This window comes from Colobus angolensis, unplaced genomic scaffold (assembly GCF_000951035.1).
Source record: "Colobus angolensis palliatus isolate OR3802 unplaced genomic scaffold, Cang.pa_1.0 Scaffold18, whole genome shotgun sequence".
Classification (NCBI taxonomy): domain Eukaryota; kingdom Metazoa; phylum Chordata; class Mammalia; order Primates; family Cercopithecidae; genus Colobus; species Colobus angolensis.
The window spans coordinates 2,012,594-2,036,575 of NW_012114932.1; the positions used below are offsets into that span (position 1 = coordinate 2,012,594).

At 41.5% G+C, this 23,982-nt stretch overlaps 1 protein-coding gene across 1 annotated transcript in view; it reads right to left on the minus strand.

The window, feature by feature from the left end:
• The window catches only part of RBM6 (RNA binding motif protein 6), a 146,750-nt gene that overhangs the window by 76,092 nt on the left and 46,676 nt on the right, over positions 1-23,982 (minus strand). Inside the window, exons 4-6 of the mRNA XM_011939304.1 lie at positions 21,826-21,915; positions 19,593-19,662; positions 3,605-3,678 (exon numbers count right to left, since the gene is read on the minus strand). Of these exons, the coding sequence (XP_011794694.1) occupies positions 3,605-3,678; positions 19,593-19,662; positions 21,826-21,915 (234 nt within the window). The remainder of the gene's footprint in view (positions 1-3,604; positions 3,679-19,592; positions 19,663-21,825; positions 21,916-23,982) is intronic.

Genomic DNA, 23,982 nt, shown 5'->3' on the forward strand with positions numbered 1-23,982 from the left:
GGCCAGCCTCACATTCTTATGTCTCTCATAAGATTGTTTACTATGTCATAAGGAGCTTAATCCACATCCATTTCCTTAAAGAATTAGTTTTAATAAACTTCAGATACAAAAATAAATTTATTTTCTTAGAATTATAATTGGAGGCCAGGCATGGGGGTTCATGCCTGTCATCCCAGCACTTTGGGAGCCCAAGGCGGGCAGATCACCTAAGGTCTGGAGTTCAAGACCAGCCTGGCCAACATGGTGAAACCCCATCTCTACTAATAATACAAAAATTGGCAGGACATGGTAGCTCACCGCCTGTAATCCCAGCACTTTGGGAGGCCAAGGCAGGTGGATCACCTGAGGTCAGGAGTTTGAGACCAGTCTGGCCAACATGGTGAAACCCCGTCTCTACTAAAAATACAAAAATTAGCCAGATGTGGTGGCAGACACCTGTAATCCCAGCTACTCAAGAGGCTGAGGCAGGAGAATCACTTGAACCCAGGAGGTAGAGGTTGCAACGAGCTGAGATCGTGCCATTGCACTCCAGCCTGGGCAACAGAGTGAGACTCCATTTCAAAAAAAGAGAAAAAAAAATTTATCCAAGCGTGGTGGCGTACACCTGTAGTCCCAGCTACTGGGGAGGCTGAGACAGCAGGATCTCTGGAACCCGGGCAGTTAAGATTGCAGTGAGCCGAGATTACACCACTGCACTCCAGCCTGGCTGGACTCCATCTCACACACACACACAATTTATAATTGGAGATTACTTGACATGTGGAAGAGGGTAAGAGAAAGAAAGAAGGACAGTGAATTTCAAATTAATTCAAATGCTACCTAGTGCAGGGTACTATAGTAAATGTTCTGGATACATTATTCACCATGAGTCACAACTCAAATGTATGTCACTCCTCAAGAAGTTTCCCTAACCACCCCTCTAAAATTGCCACCATGATGCATTCTCCTAACACCCTGCTTTGTTTTCTTTATAGCATTCAGCTATCGGTTATTACATTGAGTACTTAGTACAGAGGCAAAGGACTTAATCACTATTCACTGATAAGAACAAGTTGCTTATGAATTAATGAGTGTTCTCAAAATTGGACAGATTGTCAGAATAGGATCCATCGTAAGCACACAGATTGGAAGCTTTTTTCTTCTCTCCAAAATTGGCATGTAGCAGTTTCTGACACATGATTAGTACAGTTGTCCCTTGGTGTCCATGGGGGATTGGTTCCAGGACCCACAAGGACACAAAAATCTCAGGATGCTCAAGTCCCTTATATATAATCATATGGTATTTGCATACAACCTACACACATCCTCCAATACACTTGAAACCATCTCTAAATTACTTATAATATCTAATACCTAATAAAGACTACATAAATAGTTAACTGTACTTTTTTGTTTGTTTTTTGAGATGGGGTCTCACTCTGTCACCCCAGGCTAGAGTGCAGCAGAGTGATCACAGCTCACTGCAGTCTCAATCTGGGCTCAAGCAATCCTCTCATTTTAGCCTCCCAAGTTGATAGGACTACAGGTTCACGCCAACGCACTTGGCTACATTTTTCACTTTTATTTTTTGTAGAGATGGAGTCTCCCTGTGTTGCCCAGGCTGGTCTCAAACTCCTAGCCTCAAGCAATCCTCCCACCTGGGCCTCCCAAAATGTTGGGATTACAGAGGTAAGCTACCACTCCTGGCCTGTATTATTATTATTATTTTTTTTTGAGACGGAGTCTCGCTCTGCCGCCCAGACTGGAGTGCAGTGGCCGGATCTCAGCTCACTGCAAGCTCTGCCTCCTGGGTTTAGGCCGTTCTCCTGCCTCAGCCTCCCGAGTAGCTGGGACTACAGGTGCCCGCCACGTCACCCGGCTAGTTTTTTGTATTTTTTAGTAGAGACGGGGTTTCACCGTGTTAGCCAGGATGGTCTCGATCTCCTGACCTCGTGATCCGCCCACCTCAGCCTCCCAAAGTGCTGGGATTACAGGCTTGAGCCACCGCGCCCGGCCCTGTATTATTTTTTATTGTTGTATTGTTAATGTATCTTTTTCCTGAATATGTTCAATCAGCATTTGGTTGAATCTATGGGTGTGGAACCTGTGGACAGAGTGTTAACTGTATTTGGTAAGTGATTCAGTGATGGACACTGAACAAATGGTCAATGAGAACCCTCTTAAGTCTAGGGTATATGGTCCTAAGCCCGTCATTCTCTAAGGATCTGATAAGCTTAAACTACTAACAAGGTAAGGATACATCAAAAGTCTTCTCTAATGAGTGCTTGCTCCCAAAGCATTTAGAGCATGTCATCTCCATACCCATAAGAGAACTTGGCCAAGAAGAGAAAAGTACATATAATGAGCCACACTGAGTTAAACAAAGCTGAACAAAGCATCAGGAAGAAGAGTGCTCATGGAATAACTACTCTTCCCTGGCAGAGCCTTCTTTTAAGATTCTGGGCCTGGCTGGGCACGGTGGCTCATGCCTGTAATCCCAGCACTCTGAGAGGCCAAGGCAGGCGGATCACCTGAGGTCGGGAGTTTGAGACCAGCCTGACCAATGCGGAGAAACCCCATCTCTACTAAAAATACAAAATTAGCCGGGCATGGTGGCACATGCCTGTAATCCCAGCTACTCGGTAGGTTGAGATAGGAGAATCGCTTGAACCAGGGAGGCAGAGGTTGCGGTGAGCCGAGATCGCACCATTGCAATCCAGCCTTGGCAACAAGAGCAAAAAAAAAAAAAAGATTCTGGGCCCACTGTATTCACACTGTTAAGTATAGGCAGTGGATACATTTAAAAAAAAAAAATCAAACTAAGTTTCTTTTCCTACTTTACAGACAGAGGAACTGAAACAACTCAAAGAAAACAACTTTCCCCAAGGAAACACCGTAACAGGAAGGATTCTACCCATTTATAAATTCCTCCCAAAACTACCAGACAGGGTTCAATTAAAGACATAGATGAAAAATCTAGGTGGCAAGCTGAATCACTCCAGATAGTTCAAACGTAAGGTGAGTACAGATTCTGATTCACCAGCTCTGACTATACGCAGCCAAGGACTTGAGTATGCAACTCCAATTGGCAAAGAACAATGATGAATGCAATAGACATCAACAATCCACTCCTCTCTCTTCCCTGATAGCTCTCTTTTGGAAGTAGTCCCTGCAGGCAGGACCTGATGCCATAGGAGTCACCGTCTGAGGTCTTCACCCTAGGTCTGGGTGTAACTATTGACCTAGAATTTCTGTGCTAGGCAGATCCTTAGGGTCACAGACAATCAAGGATCATTCTTTGCATCAGGATTACCATCTCAGTCACACTCCAAGAGGAAACACTCCAGATGTGTCATTTTTTTTTCCCTCTAACTATTGTCTTTGGAATCTAGTCCAAAAGCAACTGGGCTCTAGCTTTTAAAATGCACTCTGTGCCCATTAAGTTTTCTAGAGAAAGCTTTCCAGCCTTTTTAAAGATTTTCCTCACAACCGATGGTTGGAATGCAGTATGCTCCAAAGATAGACTTCTTGTACCTTTCCAAAGTGAAATCATTTGAAACCCTCCCTCCCCATATATATAAAAAATAAATCCTTCCAGCATCATTTGACCGAAGTATAAAGCAACCTGGTTGGCCTCCATGCATCCGATGGCATCTTCCAAGAGTGAAAACTCCACGCAGACATAGCCATAGTCGTAACCTGGGGACAGCATTTAAATACAGACGGGAGTGGTGTTAGTGCCTTGCAAACACAAAAGACACACTTAAATCCCCGGTTTCTGAACCCCTTAAACACAAGCCCTCCCAACTAACCCGTCCCTCCCCTACACTAAGTAAAGTTGCTACCCCAAATAGAAAAAAGTACTGAAGGAAAGTCTCGATGTTTCTGGACTTTGAGATTCATTCAAAAATAGTCTTTTCTATTAACCAAGAAGATCCTTTGCCCTCTTTAGCATTGGTGATCTGGTGAAGGTACCCCAGAACTGGGTAATCCCACAGAGAGTTCACGTGGGGACCCGAAACATTTTAACCACAGGCTAAATCTTTCAGAAAAACAAAGTCGACAAGAGCAAGAAAGTATCTAGAAAAAAAAAAAAGTATCCCGAAAGAAAAAAAGCAATTATCCCCAGGCTATGCTAATAGTCACCACTTTTCAAGCAGAAACCACCTTCAAAGACAGAAGTGCTGACAGACTGAGGCAACTATTCTGTTTGGATACCACAGGAGGCTTCTGGTTGGCAGGGGACAGACCATTTCAGGTCTCCTCTTTTTTTCCTTGTTTCAACTCAAGTCATAAACCAGCTAAAATCTTTATAAAAGGAAGAAGGTGTAAAAGCATAAATAAGTACAAATAACTGTGTCCAAAATTGTGCTTATGCACAAAGACTGGTGGTGGGGCAAGCTGGGAGAAAGACAGCAGTTGTTAGCAATCAATACATGTTTAAGAATTGTACAAACCATTAGAGCTATAAAATACCCTTCACCTTACTCCTAAGCAAGTGTCACCTGCAGCACTTTGGGAGGCCAAGGCAGGCGGATCACCTGAGGTCCTGTGATCCACTAGACTGGGAAGTCCTGGGATTCATAGGTTGCTGAACTCAAATCTAACCAGTTCCTGTAATTTCCCTGATACTGCCACCATGTGACTACAAAAATACACTTGTCAATGCAATGCTCCCCATGTGGCTTCCATGCTTCCTCCACTGCCTCAGAGGATAAAGAAGCTCATCTCTAAGAATGACACTGTGTAAATGGAACAGCAAGAAAAAGATGTGATGTTCAGATGAGAAACAAAACTCAGGCAAAGAAAAACACAAAACCCTATGATAATTTTGACCACAAAGTATATATAACAATAGGAAACTGATATCACTGAATCAATGTGTCAAAGATCAACAAACCTAGAGCAATAGAAAGTATAAGTTTAAAAACATACCACATTTGGTGAAATGAGTTAAGATTCCTTGTCACATGAAATGAATGGCTTTAAAATGTTTTACTACTAATAATAAACTTTGATTTTAGACTTGTTAACTACTCCAAGTTCACTATGAAACATTACAATGGTATGGCTTGATCCTTGCTTCCAGTTTCAGAAAATGACTAGGAAGAAGAAAAACAATCTACTAGAAACCTCAGCATTACTGTAGGATGAGAAACAGATTTTCTAATCTACTTTCACGACTTTGACCAACATGGATTAAAACTAACCCCTCCAAACTTACCACAAAATCAGTCTCCTCTGCTTAATAACTCTGAAGAAATAAAAGTACTTTAGAGAAACAGCTTGCATATCCTATTAACAATGGAAACTGTTTTGTTAATTCCTTTCAAGTGAATCTTTTCGGTCAAACTCAGTGAACTCCTAATACATAAATCACTCTGCATTTTATAAGCAACTCTGAATATTCTTGGGAAACATTACAGAATAACAGAAGGAACTAAGACACCTGTTAGCACCAAATACCCACTGCAAACACTCAAATGCATGTCCACAATCAGAAAGGGTTAGCCACGGAACAAGCAGGTGTACTCCAGAGTGTGTTGATTACCTCTACAGAACTTATCAATGGAGTACCCAGATGTGTGGAAAGCAATCCTCCCCATAACTGCCCGGATGAAAAACATAAGGAACAAACACCAAAACTGGCAAAGCCCTAAGTTTCCTTTCTGTGCTTAAAGAAGTAACTACTGTGGCCCAGAGAAGCACACAGAATCTGTGGACAGAGAGACAAAAGATTCATGACAACGTTCATACTTTGCTAAAGGACAAGTAGACACTGGGAAGAAAAAGATACAGAAAACATTATGAGGGCCGGGCGCAGTGGCTGAAGCCTGTAATCCCAGCACTTTGGGAGGCCGAGATGGGTGGATTACGAGGTCAGGAGATCGAGACCATCCTGGCTAACACGGTGAAACCCCGTCTCTACTAAAAAATATGAAAAAACTAGCCGGGCGAGGTGGCGGGCGCCTGTAGTCCCAGCTACTCGGGAGGCTGAGGCAGGAGAATGGCGTAAACCCGGGAGGCGGAGCTTGCAGTGAGCTGAGATCCGGCCACTGCACTCCAGCCTGGGCGACAGAGCAACACTCCGTCTCAAAAAAAAAAAACAAACAAAAAAAAACAACATTATGAGAATCTAATATAGCATTTCTAGACATCAACCCTGCAATACTGTATGTTGACAACATACTTCAGATTTAATATGATATTCACAAGCCCAACACTAAATTTATTCTGACTGAAACTTTAGCTATCAAACAAGAACAGAAATTTAAGGTTTAACTATACTGCCTAAAACGTTTACAAAAAAAAAAAAAAGGTATTTTGTGTGTTCAAGACTCATGGTTGTGCCATTGTGCCATAAGGATTTTCAGCAATTAGAAAAATAGACAATGAAAGTAAGTAATATTTACACAGAACTTGTTGGTTCAAGATTTTATTCTAAATACTTTGTATATACTGATTTAATATTCACAATACTATCTTATGAGGTAAATATTATTAGCCTGATTTTAGCCATGGAGAAGAAGGCAAAGAAAGGATAGGTAAATTGATCAAAGTAACCAAGTAAGTACCAATACTGAGTTTTAAATGCAAGCAGTCCAGATTCAAGGTGATGTTTTTAACCACTACACTCTAGCCTCTCACTCTTCAACAAGATCACAGACTAACTTAAATAATCTTAATTCTAAACTCTACAAGCTCAGTTACAGAAAGAGTCTCATATGCCTGAAAACATACATCTATGCCCGTTAATAAGCCTAGTTAAAAAATATTCAACTTAGCAGCATAACAATTGCTTCTATTTTAAAATATCTATGGCAGAACTATTGTGAGTAGACCTGAGTATGCAAATTAGAAAGTATTCTCAGGAGCTGATTATACTAGCTCCCAAAATTCTTCTGAAAAGATGAAAACTAAAATGTCTTGTTGTAAATGACGGCTACAAAAATTGTATAGCAATATGGAAAGATACTTGATATAGTATATTTTAAGAGCCTTAAAAATGAATATACTCTTATGGATAATTATGTAAAATGTATATAGGAAAAAGGACTGGAATTAAATTGCATCTAACTCAGGGGTTAGAGACAAAAGTCAGCATGTGAGATAAAAACCATGCACTGTCAAAATCATACTTGAAGACCCCAAGGTGAAGAACAACATACCATCTTTCAATTTAGGTAAGTCCAACATTGCCAGTTTTTCCTCCAGCGCTGCAACAAATCACTTTTCCTTTGGTTGACACCAGATGAAGAGGTTGGCTTGCATTTAAGGGCCATAAGGTATGAAAATATACTGCTTTAAATAACAGAATCACAGCCAGCACAGTGAATGCCCACTCAGAGAAACTTAGAAAAGGAAACAAACTGAAGCCACAGGTGAGTCTCATCCCCACTGCCCAGGCTCACTCCAGGAGTGAGAAAACAGGGTGTGGGAAGTGGGGAGGGGATACAGTTCAAATGAGCACAGGTAGACACACAAAAATCAGAAAATTCACATAATGCAACACAACTACATACCAAAATGATTACAGTGGTTGTATTGCTATAGTGGGATAATCAGGGATTTTTTTTCTTTATTTCCCAAATGTAATTTTACAATTCACAGAAAAGACACAGAAGATATTCTACCCAGAGACCTAAACATTCTGCCAACCAACCTTGAGATCAGAATTGCTAGGAACCATATGGAATCATCAAGATGGTAAACTCGGTGTTAACCTTCTCATTGACAGATTTATTTTTACCAATGAGAGTAACAAAAAATCTACTTTATTACCCTTTTCTTCCACTGTCACGTGCTAGAAAGAAGGATGGAGGGTCTTTGTGCTTATTTATATAACTATTACAAAATATAGCTAACTAAATTTTCTAACCTAAATTTACAGATCTCATAGAAATGTGAATACTCCTTATACTTTTTTTTTTTGAGACGGAGTCTTGCTCTGTCGTCCAGGTTGGAGTGCAATGGCACACAATCTTGGCTCACTGCAACCTCTGCCTCTCGGGCTCAAGCAATTCTCCTGCCTCAGCCTCCTGAGTAGCTGGGACTACCACACCCGGCTAATTTTTGTATTTTTAGTAGACACAGAGTTTCGCCATGTTGGCCAGGATGGTCTCGATCTCCTGACCTCGTGATCTGCCCGCCTCTGCCTCCCAAAGTGCTGGGATTACAGACTCACGAGCCACCGCGCCTGGCCGGTTTAATTTTTTAAAATGGCTCACATCTGTAATTCCAGCACTTTGGGAGTCTGAGGCGAATGGATCACTTGAGGTCAGGAGTTCAAGATCAGCCTAGCTAACATGGTGAAACCCTGTCTCTACCAAAAAAAAAAAAATACAAAAATTACCCAGGCATGGTGGCGGGTGCCTGTAATCCCTGCTACTCAGGAGGCTGACGCAGAAGAATCACTTGTATCTATCTGGGAGGTGGAGGTTGCCAGTGAACCAAGACCATGCCACTGCAGTCCAGCCTGGGCGACAGAGTGAGACTCCATCTCAAAATAATAATAATTTTTAAAAATGAAAATACAACATTTTCTATACATAGCACAATGTACTGAACTGAGACTAAGAACAATCAATTATGAATTATACCTGCAAGGTATAAGTACCAATCAGTGGGCTGTTAACGTTTTTGCTGAAACTTTGAATATTCTCTGTACTTATGAAAACACCTTTAAGAAATCAATATTTACATGACTTAACCAATTTTCAAAAAGATTTTTTAAAATTGACATAATTTACCACGCATGGTGGCTCACTATATAATTCCAGCACTTTGGGAGGCTGAGCTAGGTGGATCACTTGAGGTCAGGAGATTGAGACCATCCTGGTCAACACGGTGAAACCCTGTCTACTAAAAATACAAAAATTGGCCAGGTACGGTGGTTCATGCCTGTAATCCCAGCACTTTGGGAGGCCGAGACGGGCGGATCACAAGGTCAGGAGATCGAGACCATCCTGGCTAACACAGTGAAACCCCGTCTCTACTAAAATGCAAAAAACTAGCCGGGTGAGATGGCGGGCGCCTGTAGTCCCAGCTACTCGGGAGGCTGAGGCAGGAGAATGGCGTGAACCCGGGAGACGGAGCTTGCAGTGAGCTGAGATCCGGCCACTGCACTCCAGCCTGGGCGACAGAGCGAGACTCCGTCTCAAAAAAAAAAAAAAAAATACAAAAAATTAGCTAGGCGTGGTATGGTGGCATGCACATACCACCATACCACGTATGGTGTCCCAGCTACTCAGGAGGCCGAGGCAGGAGAATCGCTTAAACCCGGGAGGCAGAGGTTGTAGTCAGCCAAGATCATGCCACTACACTCCAGCCTGGGCAATGGAGTGAGACTCCGTCTCAAAAAAAAAAAAAAAAAAAAACAGAACACAAAAATTAGCCAGGCATAGTGGTATGCACCTGTAATCCCAGGTACTCAGGAAGTTGAGGCAGGAGAATCGCTTGAACCCAGGAGGCAGAGGTTACAGTGAGCTGAGATTGCACCACTGCGCTTCAGCCCGGGCAAGAGTGAGACTTCATCTCAATAAATAAATAAGTAAATAAAATTGACATAATTCAGATACCAAAAACTCATTCTTAAAAGAGTGAATACATACAATTCAGTGATATATTGACAAAGTAGTGCAACCATCACCACTATCTAGTCCTAAGAAGGCTTACATTTAAATCAGACAGAAGACCTAAGAGATAACCTAAGCAAGAAACATGGAACCACGCAAAAATTAATTTACACTGCAAGGGTAGAGAATGTAACCTAGAAACGGTGAGCAGTATAGGTCTCATCAGATGTTCTGTTACAAGCAGAAGGTTAAAGGCAAAAGCCAATGTCAATGTATTTTTAAATCCTGTAAACAGTTTTTATAGATGGCCTCTATCTGGTGCTCATTTAAGGTAACTATATAAATAAATTCCCCTGCCTAGACTGAAGCTGGGAGTCAAGCAGCCCTTGCACTATACAAGCTGAGTAATGACCCTTTTCTTCTTGTCACTCTAGCAGAAGAACCTCTTCAGTGACTTCTAGCTACCAAAAGGCACAGGAAGCCCCATACAGCCTTATCAAAACTGGAAGACTCAGCCAAAGCTACCTGAGCATTTGGCAAAAGAGGTAAGTGAGGACTAGAGAAGCCAACAGCAATTCTATCTAAAGAAGGGTGAGAGAACTCGGCAAGGCAGCGGAACTGACAGAGGGCTGTAAACAGAATTCAAACACCTTCCCCAACCTCAGAGAGGCAAATTCCATCTCAGCTAAATGGTTTTGAGGAAGAGAATATAACCTGTCTGTGTCTCAAAACTGGTAAGCGGCATCCTCTTCCTCAGAGCCATTTAGCTGAGATGCCAGAAGATGCAAAATCTGGAAACTTCTTTAATTAGTATCCGTCTTCTTGGTTTTATTAACTGCCGAGATTTCTGTGCTCAGGACCATGTCCTTGTCAACAAAGAGTAAGGCTGACTACAAGATTTCTGCCTTGAAAATTTATATGTTATGTTATGTTATGTTATGTTACGATATTATATTATGTTATGTTGTTATGTTATGTTATGTTATGATGTTCAGACAGGGTCTCACTCTGTCATCCAGTCTGGAGTGCAGTGGTGTGATCTCAGCTCACTGAGACCTCTGCCTCAGCCTCCCAAGTAGCTGGGATTATAGGCATATACCACCAGCCCGGCTAGTTTTTGTATTTTTAGTAGAGATGGGGTTTTGCCATGTTGACCAGGCTGGTCTGTAACTCCTGGCCTCAAGTTATCCACCCACCTCGGCCTCCCAAAGTATTGGGATTATAGGCGTGAGCTACCATTTTATTTTACATTCACCATTTCATTTTTTTGAGACAGGGTCTCTCTCTGTTGCCCATGCTGGAGTGCAGTGGCATGATCTTGGCTCACTGCAACCTCCACCCTCACCTCCCTAGCTCAACTGATCTTCCTGCTTTAGCCTCCTCAGTAGCTGGGACTACAGGTATGCACCACCATGTCCAGCTAATTTTTTTTTGTATTTTTTTGGAGAGATGGAGTTTCACCATGTTGCCCAGGGTGGTCTCGAACTCCTGAGCTCAAGCGATCCACTGGCCTTGGCCTTCCAAAGTGCTGGGATTACAGGTATGAGCCACTGTGCCCAGCGGGAAATTTTAAAAATAAAATAAATAAGCCAAATTCCAGGTCATTCCAAAAATGATCAAATTAACCCTTGTTCCAGGACCTCTCTCACCAGGGTCACCTGATCCCTGCAGCACTGAATCACAGATTCTTCCCTAGGCCAGCCAAAGAGTCCATCCACTGCCTCCACAAGACTAACCTACCCCTAAAACTGTCTCTTGGCTTCCTAATCATTCTGATTTTTTAAGCTCAGCCACTTTAAGGAAACTAAGTTTCCTTAAGTTTCAACTGCCACATCCTCCCCGAATGTTGTATCAAACCTGATAGGACTTCTGATTAAAAACAAGAACTTCTGCTGTTTTAGAGATGTGACAAGTAAAAATGATATTTTCCAATCAGCCGATGGTCACCTTTTCCCTAAGAAACTAAAAGTGTTTACCTATTTTGTAAATGCCAAAAACACTGCAAAATTATTGCACTTTTCAATTATTTTCATTTTTTTTCTAAATGATGTTAAGTTATTCTGTCTTTAGCTCCTCCACTTGGGATACCAATAAACTATGCACTTTTTTTTTTCCTTTTTTAGCTGGGGCCGGGTGCGGTGGCTCACACCTGTAATCCCAGCACTTTGGGAGGCCGAGATGGACGGATCACGAGGTCAGGAGATTGAGACCATCCTGGCTAACATGGTGAAACCCCGTCTCTACTAAAAATACAAAAAATTAGCCAGGCGTGGTGGCGGGCGCCTGTAGTCCCGGCTACCAGGGAGGCTGAGGCAGAATTGAACTCAGGAGTCGGTGGTTGCAGTGAACTGAGATTGCACCACTGCACTCCAGCCTGGGTGACTGAGGGAAACTCTGTCTCAAAAAAAATTAAAAAATAGGCCAGACACGGTGGCTCACATCTGTAATCCCAGCACTTTGGGAGGCCAAGGCGGGTGGATCACCTGAGCTCAGGAGTTCGAGACCAGCCTGGCCAACATGATGAAACCCCCTCTCTACTAAAAAAATACAAAAAATTAGCTGGGCATGGTGGCAGGAGCCTGTAATCCCAGCTACTTGGGAGGCTGAGGCAGGAGAATCGCTTGAACCCAGGAGGCAGAGGCTGTAGTGAGCCGAGATCATGCCACTGCACTCCAACCTGGGCAACAAGAGTGAAACTGTCTCAAAAAACAAACAAAAAATTTACATTAACCACTCATGGTGGCACACGCCTGTAGTCCCAGCTACTCAGGAAGCTAAGGTGAGAGGACTGCTTGACAGGAGGTCAAGGGCAGCCTGGGCAACAAAGCAAGACCTTGTCTCTACCTAAAAAAAAAAAAAAAAAGAAAAGAAAGAAATGCAGAAGGTACAGGGCCTTTGCTACAATGTCACTTTCAGTAGACCCAAAATGCCAGGCAGCAAACACCCACTTTCCAAGAAGAATTTTCCTTTTCAAGAATGCAGAAACTGCCCACTCACCACAAGAACACTGATAGACTAAAGCAAGATACTGCTTCTTCCTACTAACACCACCTTGGTAATCCTGTAACTCTGCAACATTAGTTAATAAACCAGTACTAAAGTAATTCTGTAGCACTTCAGTTACTATAATTTCTTTCTATGTTTGAGCCTTATTAGGAAACATAATCCAGAAGCTATATCATTTTTGCTTAAATGATATAAATCCCTTTTGGAAAAATATCACAGCAAGCTTATATACCACGTAGTATGCAAATAAACCTAAAAATCAAAAGCAATTCTGCCTGCATTAATATGTCACAGAAACACTGTGTGAATGAGAAGACCCACAACCATTCCAAGATTTCTGGAGGAAGTGTACTATATATAAACAGAAAAAACAACTAAGTTATATGTCCTTAGTTACATATAACTGAAGTCATAAGATAGTACCAACACTACTATAGCTCCTTCTCCTGCTATGCAGAGCAGGAGAACTGATATTAGGTAGGCAAGGCATGTGATCAGCATTGGCTCCTAAAGCACATAAGCATTAACTCTGTCTACTTACAGAAGGCTCACTTGCTTATTAAGTCACTTTTAAACTATGCAAAAGTTCTAGAATAAAGAATCTAAACAGTTTATCTACTGCCGGTGGTCCTCAGGGTACATTAAAATTATCTGGAGGACTGCTTAAAAGCACAGACTACTGGGCACTACCCCAGAGTTTCTGATTCAGTAGGTTTAGGATGGGGTTTAAGAACTTGGATTTCCAACAAGTTCCCAGGTGGTAAAGAGATGATGATGGTCCAGGATCCACTCTGAGAACAACTGCTGTATAGCTTACTTGTTGACAGAAGCTGTTCATTGCAGTCTTCAGCTTACAAGGTTTCTGCTGATCATTTAAAAATAAAATATAGGCCAGATGCATGGCTCATGCCTGTAATCCCAGCACTGTGGGAGGCTGAGGCAGGCTAATCATGAGGTCAGTTTGAGACCACGCTGGCCAACATGGTGAAATCTCGTCTCTAATAAAAAATACAAAAAATTAGCTGGGCATGGTGGCGGGCGCCTATAATCCCAGCTACTGGGTTGGCTGAGGCAGAAGAATTGCTTAAATCCGGGAGGCAGAGGTTGCAATGAACCAAGATCGCTCCACTGTACCCCAGCCCAGGTGACAGTGCAAGACTTCGTCTCAAAAAAAATAAAAAATAAAATAAATCAGCTTTGTCAGTTTTTCAACTTTTTTATTGGAAATAATTTCCAATTTACAAAAAAAATTGCAATAATAATAGTACAAGAGGCTGGGCGCGGTGGCTCAAGCCTGTAATCCCAGCATTTTGGGAGGCCCAGACGGGCGGATCACGAGGTCAGGAGATCGAGTCCCTCCTGGCTAACACGGTGAAACCCTGTCTCTACTAAAAAATATAAAAAACTAGCCAGGCGAGGTGGTAGGCGCCTGTAGTCCCAGCTACTCAGGAGGCTGAGGCAGGAGAATGGCGTAAACCCGGGAGGCGGAGCTTGCAGTGAGCTGAGATCACGCCACTGCACTCCAGCCTGGGCAACAGAGCGAGACTCCGTCTCAAAAAATAATAATAATAATAATAATAGTACAGGAAAAAGATTCATATATGCTTTACCCAGGTTCAATCTCTTTTTTTTTTTTTAGATGGATTCTTGCTCTGTCGCCCAGGCTGGAGTGCAATGGCATGATCCTGGCTCACTGCAACCTCCGCCTCCCGAGTTCAGGTGATTCTCCTGCCTTAGCCTCCTGAGTAGCTGGGATTACAGGAACCCGCCAATGCGCCCGGCTAATTCTTGTATTTTTAGTAGACAGGTTTCGTTCACCAAGCTGTCCAGGCTGGTCTCAAACTCCTGATCTCAGGTGATCTACCTACCTTGGCCTCCCAAAATGTTGGGATTACAGGCGTGACCCATCACATCTGGCCCCAGATTCAACTATTAATAACATTGTGATCCATCTACTTTATCATTACTCTCTTCCTCCCTTCTCCATTTATAGCAAGTATTTTTTTCAAAACCATAAGAGAAAGTTGCATACATTTCAGTACTTTATTTCTAAAAACTTCAGTATGTATTTTCTAAGAATGAAGATGCTCTCAGCTGGGCATGGTGGCTCACGTCTTTAATTGAGGCGGGCAGATCACTTGAGGTCAGGAGTTCAAGACCAGCCTGTTAAACATGGTGCAACCCCGTCCCTACTAAAAACTAGAAAAATTAGCTAGGAGTGGGGGCAGGTGCCTGTAATCGCAGCTACTCTGGAGGTTAAAGCAGGGAGAATTGCTTGAACCCAGGAGGGAGAGGTTGCAGGAAGCCGAGATCACACCATTACACTCCAGACTGAGTGACAAAACTAGACTCCGTTTAAAAAAAAAGAAAAAAAGAAAAAAAAAAAAAGATGCTCTTTAACATAACCACAGTAGTTATCAACTCAGTGAATTTAATATTGATACATTATTACCACAATCAACATATAAAACAATTCCATTATGCCCAAAAATTCCCTCATGCTTCCACTTCATAGTTAACTCCTCCCCCAATACCCTGGCCACCACTATTTCCAATCCCTAAAATTTTGCCTTTTTCAGAACGTCACATATGTGAAATCACACATACACATACAGTATGTGGCCTTTTTAAAAAATTGCAAGCTAGCTGGGCGCAGTGGCTCACACCTGTAATGCTAGCTCTTTGGGAGGCCCAGGCAAGTGGATCATCTGAGGTCGGGAGTTTAAGACCAGCTTGGCCAACAAGACGAAACCCCATCTCTACTAAAAATACAAAAAATTAGCCAGGTGTGGTGGCACACACCTGTAATCCCAGCTACTTGGGAGGCTGAGGAAGGAGAATTGCTTGAACCCGGGAGGTGGAGGTTGCAGTGAGCCGAGGTTGTGCCACTGCACTCCAGCCTGCGTGATGGGAGCAAGATTCCATCTCAAAAAAAAAAAAAAAAAATTGTAAGCAAATACACATCAAATAAAATGCACCATCTTAAAGTGTACAATTCAGGAGCATTAAGTACATTCACAATGTTGTGCAACCATCACTACTACCTAGTTCCAGAACACTTTTATCAGCCCAAAAGAAGTACCATAACCATTAGGGAGTCATTCCCCATTCCCCCAGCCCCTGGCAACCACCAATCTGCTTTCTATCCCTATGGGTGTGCCTACTCTAGATATTTCATATAAACTGAATTGTACAATATTTGGTCTTTTGTGTCTAGCTTCTTTCATAATGTTTTCAAGGTTCATCCAAGTTGCAGCATACATCAGTATTTCATTCCTCCTTATGGCAGTGTATATATCCTTATGAGTCTAGTTTCTTTCACTCAGCATATTGCCATTGAGATTCATCCATGTTGTTGGGTGCATCAGTAGTTTCTTCTTTATTGCTGAGTAGTATTCCATTTTATATATATACTAGAGTTCGTCTAGTCACCAAAAGACATTTTACTCCTGGTACTTTTTCCAGAAATAATCATGTAACTCAAGATAATTTACAGTTCATGGGGCTATAATGTATTTGTAAATGGCAAAAGAAAAATTCAAATATACAGAACATATATAGGTCCAAAATCTCTTATCTACAATTCCAAAATCCCATAAATGTCAAGTTTTTTGGTAAACTTCAACAAAGTCATTTTGAGGCAAGTCCTGGCCTACACCATAATGAGTCGCTTTAGTCTTTATTTACTCCTCTTAGTAACAATATTAATAGTTTTGCAGCATATTATGTCTCAGTACACATTCCCCTGGAAGATATAATTCCTATATGATCTATGTAAACTACATTTCTATAACTTGAAAAATTCATAAGCTCATTTAACCTCACAGTTTCTAGATAAAATTGTGACCCCGTATTTATACAGCTCTAGAGGAGACAAAAATCACACTAATACATTACTAGAGTCATTGAAGAGGCATTAATCTTTTCTCCTGTGTTATAGATCAGCCCTCCATTACATCAACTAAAAGGACAGACTGTACTCCACAATTCCCCTCTTATGAGCAATATCCATCCTGCATGGTCTCTGCAGGTCATCACTCAGCCTAAAATATTGACTGCCAGTTTTCACCTATGAAAGTCACCTTTTTGGGTGGACATACTGGTTCATATCTGTAATCCCAGCACTTTGGGAAGATGAGGCAGGAGAATCACTTGAACCCAGGAGTTCGAGACCAGCCTGGGCAACATAGTGAGACTGCGCCTCTACAAAAAGTTTAAAAATTAGCCTGGCATGATGCACACCTGTAGTCCTAACTACTCTGGAGGTTGGGACAGAAGGATCACTTGAGCCCAGGGGTTTGAGGTTACAGTAAGCTATGATCGTACCAATGCACTCCAACCTGGGCAACAGAGTAAGACTCTTTCTCTTATAAAAAAAATTTTAAGTCACTGTTACTACTAAGATTCACATTTTTTTCTCTTTTTCTTTTTAAGAGACAAGGTCTTGCTATGTTGCCCAGGCTGACCTCAAACTCCTAGGCTCAAGCAATTCTCCCATCTCAGACTCCCAAGTAGTTAGGACTACAGGTGTGCAACACCATGCCTGACTACCACATATGATCTTTTAACAGTAAACACTATAGTTCTCAGAACATCTGATTGTTCCAAGACATATTCTTTAGCAGATATGTAAGACCTAAGCTGCACTGCTGTGAAACCTACACTACCCTTTAATGCTCCTCACCTGAGGGGAAATCACAGCTGCTCTTCACATACATCATAAATAATAATCTATTCCATGCATATAGAGAACCTACTAAATGTCAGTCACTGGTGGAAACAAGAAGGAATAAGGCTCCTGCTGACATTCCTCTCTAGTGAGAGAAATAAGATACACAAAACCACTGAGAAAAGTATCCGTGACAGATCCAATACCACTGACAGATTCAATTCAATCAGTGACCAGTGATAGATCAGTGACAGACCCAACTGAAATATACCAGTGATAGAAATATCCAATGAGTAATAGATCCACTGAGAAAAATATCAGTGATAGATTCAAACAAGGATATGATGGAAAACAACTACCAGATGATTTCAGATTTGAGGGTGACACAAGGCCTCAGAGAGATGAAACTGAAGCCAAGAACTAGACCCCAGAAGACAAGTAAAGATCAGAGGGAAGAGCAGTGCAAAGACTCTGACACAGAAAGAAGTTTGTATTGGTCAAAGACAAGAGAAAAGCTCAGTGTGGCTACAGTAAAATAGAGTAGGTGGAGAGCAGTACTGAATGAGATCAGACAGCCAAGGGTCAGCTCATGTATGGGTTTGTAAGACAAAACAAGAAGTTGGGAATTTCTTCCAAGTGAAGATGAACGCCCTAAGAGGGTTTTAGACATGGGAGTAACATGATCTGGCTCATATTGTCAAAAGTTCATCCTATTTGTCACATAGAGATGTAATATAGGTAACATGAAACTGGTAATCCAATCATTTCACTAAAAAACGAAAACAAACAAAAAACACAACTTAATAGAATGCCAAGAAAAGACTGCATTTGCTGAAAGGTGTTTCTCATTTTATTTTCAAGCACTATCTTGAATGATTTCCCATGTGTATCAATGTCTTCAGTCTGCCAATTCTAATAGCTACCACGATCAGCAAATTTAAGAACTTCCTCTCTAGACCCTATATGTTAATATAATTTTTACTGTGCTGACAAATTTGACAATTAGAAAGTCAACGAATACTAAAGAAACTGGAGTTTGAACGGCTATTTAAATATTAAGACATCTTCTTTCCAAACATATCATACTTAATGAAAGCACAGTTCATGAAACAAGACTGAGGTTATCATCCTGAGAGTTAAAAAGCATCTCCAGCCTGTAAATTCTACCTTGAGTTCCCAAAGAAAGCATGTATGAGGCATATGCAAAAAATAAATATAACCAACAAAAGTGAGATACCAAGAAGAACAATATATCTACTCTTAGTCATGTTTCCACAAATTCAGGGTTGATGTTTTTAAAACAAAAAAAATAATTGGCTCTCTGAGAAATAACACTTGCTGAGCTTGTTCTCAAATTACAGAACAAATTATTTCTGGACTTAATACCGTATTCTTTCAAGCACCAAAATTTATTTTGTGGATAATTTTCCTCTGCAGAAGCATTCTGAAGAAGTTATCTAGTTAATGTAAAATTTTTATCCCATGATAAACTGCTAATAGTAAATTATATCCTCAAAATATGACATGTTCTTACTTGAAGATGTCTTTAACTAAATTACTGAAATTCTAAGTTCTGTGAAGACTCATGCTGTATTCTCTTCCATTTAAAATTCTGCAAAATAGGTCACCTAAAGATTACCTTTATTTTTAAACCACTTATTATTATACATAGTTCTAAAAATATTGGTCAAAAACCTTGAGTTCTTGGCATTTCACCTTTGCCTACTTTCACTGTAGTAAGATTTAAAGGAAATGACTGAAATTGGTGCTGTGAAATACGACTAGGAGGATATTCTGAAAAGTTTAATCTACCATTCAGACCACAGAACAGATGTCAAAGGGAAAGCTCTTCTGGATCTATTCATGGATTTCAACAAAATAACTGTAACAGGACTCCATTCTCAAAGCAAAACGGAAAATTAAAGAAACCACTAATTTGTACAATTTCTCTGGGAAGTCATAAATTTTACTCTGAAGCAATGAATGTAAAGTTTTACATACAGCAAGCTTATTAAATCCTACTAGGCTCAAACATAAACATTCCACCACCATGAAGAACATCCATAGCAAGTTAAATAATTATATAAAATATATTCAGGGCAATTGCTGCGACACTCTCTTTATATATCACAGGCATTCAGAAGAACTGGAACATGCATCCTCATCACCCATGTGTGGACAAACATCCACAAAGAACCACAGCTAAGATTAAAGCTGGTTGTTATTTGGAGGCACCAACGGGAGGCTTCTGGAAATTTTAATTGTGGTTTCTTAAAACAAATTTTAAGTAGCACATGATGCAGAGATCTGACCGAGACTCGACTCCTGCTAACCCAAGGCCACATGCAAGTCAAGAAACTCACCTGTGTTATACTCCTTCAACTGCAAGTTCTTTACAGGCATGCCATCAGGAGTCCGAAAAGCATTAAGAATCTGCAAAAATATGACATTTACACTAATGACACAAATCATAATCAAACACTGAATATTAGATTTTCCCTAACGGTTTTTATCATACATAATTTAAAGCCATGATACTTTGTAAAAGCAAAGTTAAATTATGAACACTCAAGACATTCACATATTGAATGAGTAGAACATAACTATTCTAAAATTGGCGGGATACAGTGGCTCAAGCCTATAATCTCAGCACTTTGAGAGGCCAAGGTGGGAGGATCGCTTAAAGCTACATGTTTGAGACACGCCTGGGCAAAATAGTGATACTCTATCTCTACAAAACAAAAATTTCTTAATTAGCCAGGAGACTACATGGTGGCTTACATGGTAGCCACATGGTGGCTCACACATGTAATCCCAGCACTTTGGGAATCTAAGGCGGGTGGATAACCTGAGGTCAGGAGTTCGAGACCAGCCTAGCTAACATGGTGAAACCCCATTTCTACTAAAAACACAAAAATTAGCCGGGTGTGGTGGCACACGCCTGTAATCCCAGCTACTTGGAAAGCTGAGGCAGGAGAATCACTTGAACCTGGAAGGCTGAGGCTGCAGTGAGCCGGGATCATGACACTGCACTCCAGCCTGGGAAACAGAGCGAGACTCTATTTTAAAAAAAAAAAAAAGTGGCCAGGCGCAGTGGTTCATGCCTGTAATCCTAGCACTTTGGGAGGCTGAGGCGGGCAGATCACGAGGTCAGGAGATCGAGACCATCCTGGCTAACCTGGTGAAACCCCGTCTCTACTAAAAAATACAAAAAATTAGCTGGGCATGGTGGCGGGCGCCTGTAGTCCCAGCTACTTGGGAGGCTGAAGCAGGAGAATGGCGTGAACCCAGGAGGCGGAGCTTGCAGTGAGCCGAGATCGCGCCATTGCACTCCAGCCTGGGCGACAGAGCGAGACGCCGTCTCTAAATAAATAAATAAATAAAATATAAAAGTAAAAATAAAAAAAAAAATTAGCCAGGAGTAGTGGCTCATACCTATAATCCCAGCTACTCGGGAGGACAGTTTGAGCCCAGGAGTTTGAGGCTGTAGTGAGCCTTGATTGGGTCAAGTTTGAGGCTGTAGTGATTGTGCCAATGCACTACAGCATGGGCAACAAAGTGAGACGCTGCCTCAAAAAAATTAAAAATGGGCAGGGCGCGGTGGCTCATACCTGTAATCCCAGCACTTTGGGAGGCAGAGACAGGGAAATAATCTGAGGTCAGGAGTTCGAGAACAGCCTGACCAATATGGTGAAACTCCCGTCTCTACTAAAAGTACAAAAATTAGCTGGGCGTGGTGGTGTATGCCTGTAGTCCCATCTACTCAGGAGGCTGCGGCAGGAGAATGGCTTGAACTGGGGAGGGGGAGGTTGCAGTGCGCCAAGTTCGCATCACGCACTCCAGCCTGGGTGACAGAGCAAGACTCTGTCTGAGCTACAGGCTGAGCTACCATGCCTGGCCTGCACTTTAGTTTTCTTCAGAGTATTTATTCTCTGATTAAAAGTGTATAATCCTTTTGCTTGCTTTTTCATTATCCATGGAGGCAGTGACTTTATAATATACACTGCTGTGTCACTCAGTATCTAGAACAATGTCTGGTATACTATAATGTTTATTATTTAGAGTGAATATATTAAATATGTGGTAATTAAATGAACTAATGCTTTTAAGTATCACACAATGCCTGGCACAGAGTGAGCACTGCCATAGTTCAGCATAGTTCAGACTTAATTTAGTCAGCCAATCTTTTGATATCGGGCAGTTAGGCAGTTTCTAGTTTTTACTATTATAAATAAACTGCATCCTTATGTACATACTCCAGAAATAATATGCTCTAAAGGATGTGATCAGGTCTAAAGAGAGCAATCATTTGTCATAATCTTTTTTAACCTCACCTCGGTGAGTGCATGTATAAATGGTGAAATCTGAATAAACTAATCTGAATAAACTTTATGAATTATACCAGGGTCAATGTCCTGGTTTAGATACTACATCACAGTTGTGCAAAATATTAACACTTAGGGAGGATGGGAGAAAAATACACAAGACTGCTCTGTGCATTTCTTTGCACCTTCTTGTGAATCTATAATTTTTCAAATTAAAAGGTTTTTTAATTTTTAATTGACACAGAGAAACAGGAGAGAAGACATGCCTTACCTCTTCTTTTGTGGCGTTTTCAGGCACCCCACTTAATCGAATAAGTCTGCTGGGTTTCTCCTCACTTGGGCCAGTCCTATAATCTTGATCCTTAAATTGAAAATGAAAAATTATTTCACAAATAAATATACTTCACTGTACAAAATACAAATCAACATGAAATTTAGCTACTCAGGATCAAAAACGATAATGACATATCATGTGAAGATATAAAAAATTACAATTTTCTCTATTGTTCTGAGTGCCAGAATGTGACTTCAAATCAAAAGAATGTAAATGTGCTAAGACCAAGGCTCACTGAAAGAGTCTTGAAAGTAAAGCAAAAAATTACGAGAGACAAGACTGAATAAGACTTTAATAATCAGAAAGACAAACTAACATATTCTCACAACTGTAATTTTCTCAGCCTGGGCAACATGGTGAAACCCTGTCTCTACTAAAAATACAAAAATTAGCCAACTGTGCTGTGTGCGCCTGTGATCCCAGCTACTCAGGAGGCTGAGGCAGAAGAATCGCTTGAACCTGGGAGGCAGGAGTTTCAGTGACCTAAGATCATGCCACTGCACTCCAGCCTGGGTGACAGAGCGAGACCCCCATCTCAAAAAAAAAAAAAAAAAACCAAGAAAATTTTCCCTGGTCTGAGAGCTGGAGAATGGGGTGTAAACTAGCAGTACTTCATACCTCTGGTGAGAGAAGATGACTAGATAATTTTTTTTTTTTTCTTTTGAGACAGAGTCTCGCTCTGTCACCCAGGTTGGAGTGTAGTGGCACAATCTCAGCTCAGTGCAGCCTCCACTCCCAAGTTCAAGCAATTCTCCTGCCTCGGCCTCCCAAGTAGTTGGGATTACAGATGCCTGCCTCTACGCCTGGCTAATTTTGGTTTTTGGTTTTTTTTCAGATGGAGTTTCGCTCTTGCTGCTCAGGCTGGAGTGTAATAGTGCCACCTCCGCCTCCTCACAAACACTGCCTCCCAGGTTCAAGGGATTCTCCTGCCTCAGTCTCCAGAGTAGCTGGGATTACAGGCATGCGCCACCACACCCAGCTAATTTTGTATTTTTAGTAGGGACAGGGCTTCTCCACGTTGGTCAGGCTGGTCTCAAACTCACAACCTCAAACGATCTGCCTGCCCTGGCTTCCCAAAGTGTTGGGATTACAGGCATGAGCCACTGGGCCTGGCCTAATTTTGCTATTTTTAGTAGAGATGGGGTTTCACCATGTTGACCAGGCTATTCTTGAAATCCTGATCTCAAATGATCTGCCCACCTTTGCCTCCCAAAGTGTTGGGATTACAGGCTGAATAAGACTTTAATAACCAGGCATGAGCCACTCTCTGCCTGGCCTTATTTTTCTTTTCCCCGGTCACATTCTCTCCTGAAGTTGCACCACACTGGTCTCAAAGCTCCTGGCCTCAAGTGATTCTCCTACCTAAGCCTCCTAAAGTGCTGAAATTACAAGCATAGGCCACTGTACCGGGCCAAATCTACTTTAAAAGAGAATACCTTCATTGTAAAATTACAAATATAACCCTCCTTGCTTAAATCATGTATCAAGAAGTTTTAACATTTAAGTTAATTACGTTAGCTGCAAGAGGGTAGTTGCAACATTAATAACAGCTCCTCACATTAATATTAGCTCCTCAGGACTAGGGAGACTCCTAAGTATTGTCTCAATGAATTTAAATAAGAAAATGATCCCTAAACGATCACAGGTCTAACTAAGCAAGAGTTGCAAGAGTCAACTCCCAAAGACATATACTTTCAAACTAAATTATCCCAAAGCATGTAAATCAGCACCATAAAACAAAATAATGAATAAACACACATCAAAAGGGTAGGGGCAGTGGCTCACTGCTGTAATCCCAGCACTTTGGGAAGCTAAGGTGGGGGGACTGCTTGAACCCAGGAATTTGAAACCAGCCTGGATAATACGTTGCAATCTTGTGTCTACAAAAAAATACAAAATTGCTGGCCAGGCATGGTGGTGCATGCCTGTAATCCCAGCTCTCTGGGAGGCTGAGAAGGGTGGATCATTTGAGATCAGGTGTTCCAGCCCAGTCTAGGTAACATACCTAAACCTCATCTCTACAAAAAAATACAAAAGGCCGGGCGCGGTGGCTCAAGCCTGTAATCCCAGCACTTTGGGAGGCCGAGACGGGCG